This window comes from Larimichthys crocea, chromosome XIV (assembly GCF_000972845.2).
Source record: "Larimichthys crocea isolate SSNF chromosome XIV, L_crocea_2.0, whole genome shotgun sequence".
NCBI classification, from domain to species: domain Eukaryota; kingdom Metazoa; phylum Chordata; class Actinopteri; family Sciaenidae; genus Larimichthys; species Larimichthys crocea.
In genome coordinates this window covers 13,873,184-13,881,397 of record NC_040024.1, presented here as the reverse complement: position 1 = coordinate 13,881,397, position 8,214 = coordinate 13,873,184, and the positions used below count along the sequence as shown (strand labels likewise).

General features: G+C 39.0%; 1 protein-coding gene across 1 annotated transcript; it reads right to left on the bottom strand.

The window, feature by feature from the left end:
- Positions 1–6,587: 6,587 nt before the first annotated feature.
- On the bottom strand, positions 6,588–8,095 carry LOC104938235 (glyoxalase domain-containing protein 5). Its single transcript, XM_010754599.3, has 4 exons — positions 7,963–8,095; positions 7,444–7,599; positions 7,098–7,253; positions 6,588–6,962 (listed from the first exon to the last, which is right to left on the bottom strand). The coding sequence occupies exons 1-4, from the start codon at positions 8,017–8,019 to the stop codon at positions 6,819–6,821; spliced, it is 513 nt and encodes a 170-aa protein (XP_010752901.3). The 5' UTR covers positions 8,020–8,095; the 3' UTR covers positions 6,588–6,818.
- Between the last annotated feature and the right edge of the window lie 119 nt (positions 8,096–8,214).

The window sequence follows — 8,214 nt, the reverse complement described above, 5'->3', positions numbered from 1 at the left end:
GAGAGAGAGAGAGAGAGAGAAGCGTTTTGACCTTTGTAACTGATTGTCATTTTATTATGTTTTAATCCTGGATACCTGTACATTCAGTATTTACATTGCTGCACATTACATCACCTGAAAAAGAAATAGTGGAAGAATTTAGTGCCCATCTTCACTATGAAATGATGGAGGCAGCTGACTGGGGAATGATCTGACACAACATAATTTTCACTGCTGTCACCAGCTCACTCAGCTTCTTCCGTCTCCCATCATGACTTCATTTAATGAGCTCTCACTTTGCCACAAGATGCTAGATGGACAAAGAGACCAGGAGCAGGGGGCCAATATGGGAAATTTGTGACATTTTGCAGACTGTACAACAGCTCTGATTAGAGATTGTGGGTGTTTGAAAGGCAGGAAATGAGGAAATAATCATCAGTATTTATTCCACAGCCAACAGTAATCCTGTACAGTAAACTCATCTATTTATAATCCTTGTTGTGGGCATTAAGAGTGTGTTGATGAACAGCACATAACTGTTTAGCGGGTAACGGCTTCACTCTCAGGTGTGCTGTGCATGTTGAAATCATTCTACTCAATTCTGGACGACTCTGGACTTACTGCTTACCAGCATTTCAAAACCCAACATCCGCTTTATTGTTTACCGTCTGTGCCTGACTAATGTACTGTTGCCTTTTCTCATAAAAGGTTTCACTGCGCAGACAGAGACAGAGGTCACAGCGAAGTGACCACGTTTGCATCAGAGTTGCTTGGGAACTGTACCTGATGATACTGCGTGCTCATTTCGTGTACTGCACAAACAATTAAAACCTGAAAAGGACAGGAAAAGATCGAGAAATAAACTTCAATGACCTACACAAAGAAAATAATCTAGAGTCTAGACAATCACATGTACTTCTCTACTTCTTCATTGTTGGAGAAGGACAGTAGCAGAGGTACTACTCAGTGGGGGTGGGTGATACCATTTATTCTCTGTGAATCGCATGCAAGTTCACAGTGCAGAGTCAGTCAATACAGTGTACATGGAAAATAAAGTCCTGAGCTTTTCTAGATAGTTGTCATAAGTTGTCAATAATCAATAACCGGAACCGGAAATATAGATCATTGCATTGATATCTATGATTTTTTTAAGTCTGTACCTGATTTCCACTGTAAATCTAAAAATGACTCCGCTGACAAAGCGCGCCTGGATTTACAATAAAAAAAATTTAAAAAGCTATAAGATTCTGTTGTAGGAAGCGACAAAGACGTGGTGAGTTTTGCACACAGCACATCACATAATTATCCATCAGTAAACAGTGGGCCTTACTTGACTCTCACTGCTATAGACAGAATGGGTAGCATTAACTTTTCCACATATAAATTGTCCCTGAACAAATGTCCCAGAGTGTCCACCCACATGAGTTGAGTCCAGGAGGCCTGAGCTGGAGGGGAACAGCAAAGTCTCATTATGGATAACTACTGTAACAGATTATCATAATAAGAACAAAAAACAGTGCAGTGCATTCAGGTCCCAGTTTGCGGTCTGTCCTTACTGATATGTTATGAAAGGACCCCAGATCTCCTTAAACCATATCATTTAGCCACTTTTTGAAGCGTTTTAGTGCCATTTGTTTAGGGAGATATTTATCATATCTGATAAAGAAAAAAGCAGATTCCCGAAGTATTCCCTTAGTTATGGACAGCCAAGGGAAACAGGCTTTCGATACCATAACCATTAACAACACATTTAAAACCTTCTACGAAAATCTGTACAAATCAGGACTGCAAACTGATAATACTGAAAACATGGACGCTTTCTTTTCTTCCCTTAACTTTCCTAGTCTATCTGCTGACCAGAAAACAACCCTCCAAGCTCCTATATCTAAGAAAGAGGTCCTCGACGCCATTAAAGGGTTACAATCTGGAAAAGTCCCAGGTCCGGATGGATTTGGTAGCGAATTTTACAAAGAATTTCAGGACTTACTGATTGACCCTCTTCTAAACATGTTTAATAATTATTTTGAGAATGGCATACTACCGGAGTCCTTGAGAGAAGCGCACATCTCTTTGATTTTAAAAAAGGGCAAAGCCCCAGAGGACTGTGCATCATACAGGCCCATCTCCTTGTTGAATGTTGATTTGAAACTTCTGTCTAAAATATTAGCAACAAGGCTGGAACGCGTACTCTCTATTCCTATAAAGGATGACCAAACTGGATTTATTAAAGGTCGTAATTCATATGCAACAATATGATCATAACAATATGCGCAGATTACTGAATACAATCCAAGTTTTCCAACAGCAGTCTTTAAGTGGTTTGGTACTTTCTCTGGATGTCGAGAAGGCATTTGACCACGTGGAGATGCCATTCTTGTTCTACACATTACACATATTCGACCTGGGTGAAAAATGTATAAGTTGGATAAAGTTACTCTATACGAATCCCCTATCTGCAGTGCTTACAAATGGTTTATGCTCTTCTAACTTCCAAGTTTTAAGAGGCACAAGGCAAGGATGCCCTCTATCGCCCTTGCTCTTTGCCCTGGCAATTGAACCTCTGGCTGAGGCAATCAGGACAAATGAAAATATACATGGTCTCACCATTGAAATGAGACAGCATAAGATCACTTTGTATGCTGATGATGTCTTAATTGTTCTGACTCAGCCTGAGATATCTACCCCAGCCCATATTGAAACCATAAATGCGTTTAGTACTTTCTCTGGCTACAAAATACGTTTCAGCAAATCAGTAGTAATGCCACTAGGTAGCCTGAAACAAATACCCCAAAATCCACCTCCCTTCCCCTTTAAGTGGTCACTCGAAGGTTTTGTATATTTAGGAATACGCATAACACCCTCCCTTGACCAATTATATAAAACAAATCCCCCCCCCCTTATTTGAGCACATAAGGTTAGACCTTGAGAGATGGAACACTCTCCCAATTTCCTGGTTAGGCCGTATTGCTCTGCTGAAAATGAACATTCTCCCCAGATTACTTTACCCAATACAAATGATTCCAGTCATGTTTCTCCACAAGACCATCAAACAGCTAAATAGCTGGTTTAGCTCCTTTATATGGTCTAAAAAGAAACCACGCCTCAAAATGGCTACATTATGTTTGCCTTGTACGGAAGGAGGTGCTGATCTCCCAGACATTAGAAAATTCTAGCTTAGTGTTCATCTGCGTACTATAGCTGATTGGATGTGTTGTAAGACCACGTCTCTCTGGTTGGATCTAGAAAGCTCAATGTCCAAATACCCCTTGAATAATCTTTTGTTTATTAGAAAAAAATGCATCTTTGAAGTCTGCTTGTACTAATCCGATTACAATCTCCACAGTTAAGTTATGGCATGCTATTAGAAAGTTAGAGGGCAGATCTCAATTCACTTCTATTTTCACTCCAATATGCGATAATCCTGACTTCCCTCCTGGAATGATGGACAATAATTTCAGGATTTCAGGATGGGCAAATAAAGGAATAGCCACTCTACATAATCTACTTGGAGGTGCTACCATGTTGTTTTTTAACCAGCTGAAAAGGAAATATGACATTCAACATCAAGATTTCTTCCGTTTTTTACAAGTAAGAAACTTTATCACAAAGGATACCACAATCCTGGAGTGTCAAAATATTTCACATGTAGAGGGACAACTCTTTTTACAGAAATCTGGCAGGTCCATCAGCTTATTCTACAATATCATTAAGGGGTATAATACCACAAACACCTATTTTCTGAAAGGTTTATGGGAAACAGAGCTCGATATTAAGATAACAGATGATGACTGGAATGATGCGTGGAAGAATGCAAAAAAGTTGAGTGTGTGTAATCGAGTGAGAGTCATGTAACTAAAGCTCCTGCATAGGGTCTATATATCTCCCTCTCAACGGCATAAGTTCAACCCTAATTCATCTCCACTGTGCCCCAAGTGTAAAGTGGAGATTGGTAGTCTTACACACTGTTTGTGGCACTGTAGAAAAATACAGCACTTTTGGTGGGTCATTGGGCAGGACATTAATAAGATTTTACTCATTAACAGAAATAACAACCCCTTACATCTACTGCTTGGTGTATCTGACCGGTGCATCGCTGACTAATTTAAAAGAAAACATCACCAGACACTTGCTTTTTGTGCTAGAAAGTGTATTCTTTTAAACTGGATAATGGATAAAGGTCCATCTAAGGTACAATGGCAAAGGGTGGTACTTGAATATGTTGCTTTAGACTATCTGACATGTAAACTGCACAGCAAAGATGATGTTTTTCGTAAAACATGGGAACCTTTTTTGTCATACCTTGGTTTGAATATCTCTACCAGAGGGTTTGTATCATAACCGAAACTGCTCTGCATGGCAAATGACATATCATTTTTTTGTTTTTTTTTGTTTGCTTGTTTCTATGCACCTCTCTCTGGGCATGAACATGTGAATGTATTATGCACGCATGGCAGTGTACACTTTATCTTTTGTCCTCATCTGATTTTTATGGGATGACTACAGAATGTCTTGCCTGTACAAATTTGAGTCTGACTTGGTATGTGAGCCAGGTGGATGTTAGATATTATTTGTTTTTTGTTATGTATGTTCTGTTTTTGTTTTGTTTTTTTATTTCTTGAAAATGTAATAAAAAGAGAATAAAAAAATAAAAATTAAAAAAAGCCTGCCTCCCGAGCCCAGAATGGTAGTTCCACAGAGGAGGAGCGTGATAGCTGAAGGCTCTGGCTCCCAATCTACTTTTGGAAACTATAGGAACCACAAGGAACCCAGCATCCTGAGAGTGCAGTGTTCTAGAGGGGTAGTAAGGTACTATGAGCTCTTTTAGATATGATGGTGCTTGACCATGAAGAGCTTTGTATGTAAGGAGAAAAATTTTAAATTCTATTCTAGATTTAACAGGTAGCCAGTGCAAGAAAGCCAAAATGGGAGAGATGTGATCTCTGATCTTGGTTCCTGTCAGAACACGTGCAGCAGCAAATTATCTGAATTAGCTGCAAAGTCCTAAGAAACTTATTGGAGCAGCCTGATAACAAAGAGTTACAATAGTCCAGCCTAGAAGTAACAAATGTGTGGACTAGTTTTTCTGCATCCGCTTGAGAGACGATGTGTCTGATTTTGGCGATGTTACATAAGTGAAAGAATGCAGTCCTCGAGATTTGGTTTATGTGGATGTTAAAGGACAAATCCTGATCAAAAACAACTACAAGATTCTTTGCAGTGGAGCTGGAGGCCAGGGTGATCCCATCTAAAGTAACTAAGTAACTAAGAGAGTTTCTGAGGTGTTTGGGTCCAATTACAAGAACTTCAGTTTTTGCGGTTTGAGGTTGCATTATTATTCAAAAGCAACTTGTTCAGCCTTTGTTGTATGGAAACTCCATCTACATGACAGATATAGTGCAAGCCCAGACAGGACAGATTATATGTCTGAGGATGGATGCATCATTGTTGTGTTGTATTGTTTGCTTTGTGTGGAGAGAATATGAAAACTGTGTACCTGTAATTCATCTTTATAGTGGTTGAAGGCCCTTTATTGTTATAGAGCCTTTCACATTACAAATATCTCCTAGTTATGATATATATTACAAAATTTGTGTATTTGGTTGATGTTTGTATCCACGCACATCTCCGAGTGGGATTTCACATCCCTGCACCTAGGATCATATAACACCAGTCTTATTGGCACCCATCAAGAACAACTTGTTCAAACATTGTTGTATGTCCATCTACGTTGCAGCTCTAGTGAAAGCACAGAGAGTATAGATGATATGTCTGAGGTTGTATTACTATTGTGTTGTCTTACAGAAAAAATAGTAAAGATGTACTGTCTTCTATGAATCCTCACCCAAAGTACAGCCATACTTTGTTGGTGGTCTGTTCATGCTGTGTCAGTGTTTCACTGCTTACCCATCAAAACAAAGTTGTTTAGCCATTGTTGTATGGAAACTCCATTTACATTGCAGTTCCTGCTGTGGTTGATATTTCCCTCTTAAGTAAACAATCAAATCAAATCAAATCAAATTTGATTTGTATAGCCCAACAAAGTCCATTTGCCTCGGAGGGCTTTACAATCTGTACAGGGAGTGACACCCTCTGTCCTTAGACCCTCAGTTTGAGTGAGGAAAAACTTGCCCACAAAAAACCCTTTAACAGGGAAACAATAACAATAACAATAACAATAACAATAACAATAACAATCCTCAAAAGTCTTATATTACTTAGTGTACAGCACACAGACTAGAGGATTAGATAAGACTCGAAATTAATTAGTTTAGCAAACTCCTCCTACATTTAAGCACCATCTATCCTTCTAGTCTGAGTGCTGTATATGAAACAATAATTTCAATGTCTTTTTTAACAACATAACCTAAGAAAAGAACTTTTAAACTGTATGTGTAACATAGATTCAGAAAAGTATGTGTATCTTTAAAATTTACTTAGCTATTTTCTCTACTAAAATGAGCTATATTATACATTATTTGATGTAAGAAAACTACCATAAAACTATGATATTGCAACAATAAATGACTTAAGCAGCCATAGTGACAACAACAATGGTAAACCTAATGTAATCATAGTTTTTTTGGTTAAATTACTGAAACAACAGGGGCTTGAGTACACACCTTTTATTTTCAAAAAGCTTCAATTACTCTTTACAAAGTAAATAATATAAAAAAAACAGATTTTCCTACACATAAGCTGCACAGCTAATTGATGTTATTAATCCCAGTGTGGAAAAGGTCATGTTATTTGAATTACAGTGATTTTGGTCTCAAAACTTCATAGCTGAAAATTGTACAAAATGGGTCTAACAGACAGATCCAGTACAGGCCACATAAGTCTCATGAAGATCCCTCTGATGTTGACTGGTTATAGTTTGACACTTCAATGAGATTGTGGTCTGGATCTCTGAAGTAAAGAGAGGTGATGGCCCCCACAGCTCCACTCCTCTCCACTGGACCCTCCTCTATCTCGACTCCACAGACCTGCAGAGAAGACTGACACTGAGCATTTCAACAGCACCTTAATCCCAAAATGGCAACAAAGGTCGAGTAGCCGTTTTACAGGACTGAGATTGACATTAGTAATTCAAGACAATCTGGAGGAAATGGATGAAAGACCTTGAGATGTGCAGCTACTGTGGCCAGAGGGGTTTTGGTGATGAGGCACAAATCTGCAGAGCCTGAGGTTGGACACTTGGCTTTGGGCTCAAACTCTTGTCCCAGCTGGTGAAGGTTAAACTTCTGTTGCCCAAATCCCAGAGCTTTACGGTTTCCCTAAATAAACAAAGCACAGACGACATGTGTGAGTGTTGAGCAGTGTCTGACACACAATCTAAGCCTGCCATCTAGTGGATGGTCTCTTAAACCAGAAGCACAGGCATGTTTTCCTAGTGTAAATACTGCATGTTTGATTATATTGCTGACATTAAATAATTGATCTTACTGTAGAAAGCAGTTTGCATACCTTAAAAGTGATGACCTCCATGCCGAGGACTGAAGTATAAAAGTTGACAGTGTCTGGCACACTTTTCACTGTCAGAACCAAATGATCCAAATGACTCACTTCAACTGGACAGGTGCTTTTGTATCTAACAAGCCCGAGTGTTTGGACTGAGACAGGCTACAAGAGATAAAACAAATAAATACATAATAAGGATATAAAACACTTCGTGATAGTTTAATCTTTGCATTAAAGTGGTTTAAAGCCACCGCTTCCTGGAAGCGCGTGCTACGTGTAGTTACGCTGATTAGTAAAAAAACGTTGACGTAACCTAGCAACGAGTTAGCTAACTAACGTTCTTAAAACTTTTGCGTTTGACAAATCGGCAAATTTTTCAACGAAGTCGCTCGTTTATCCGCCGTAGTACCGATGTCTCTAATGGTAAGTGTAAAGTATCATTAATATTTCAGCCCCTTACAAAGTAAAATGCGAATATTACCCCCCCAAATATGTACCGTTAGCGTTAACGGTGAGTTAATTTACCGTCACAGAGTTCCTCTGAAGGAGCCATAGACGGTTCACAGCCGTCCGGACTGCCATCCTTGCCTTTGGTCTGACTGCGGTACTTCCTTGTTTACCTCTGTGCTGTGGACTGTGAACCAGCTGCAACACTACACTGGCCATAGCACTGAATAAAACAATGGTAATAATAAATACAATCAAATGCATCTATTATTACCAGTCACTTTACGCCTATTTACACTTTGTTTAAATCAACACTGTGCATATATAGTA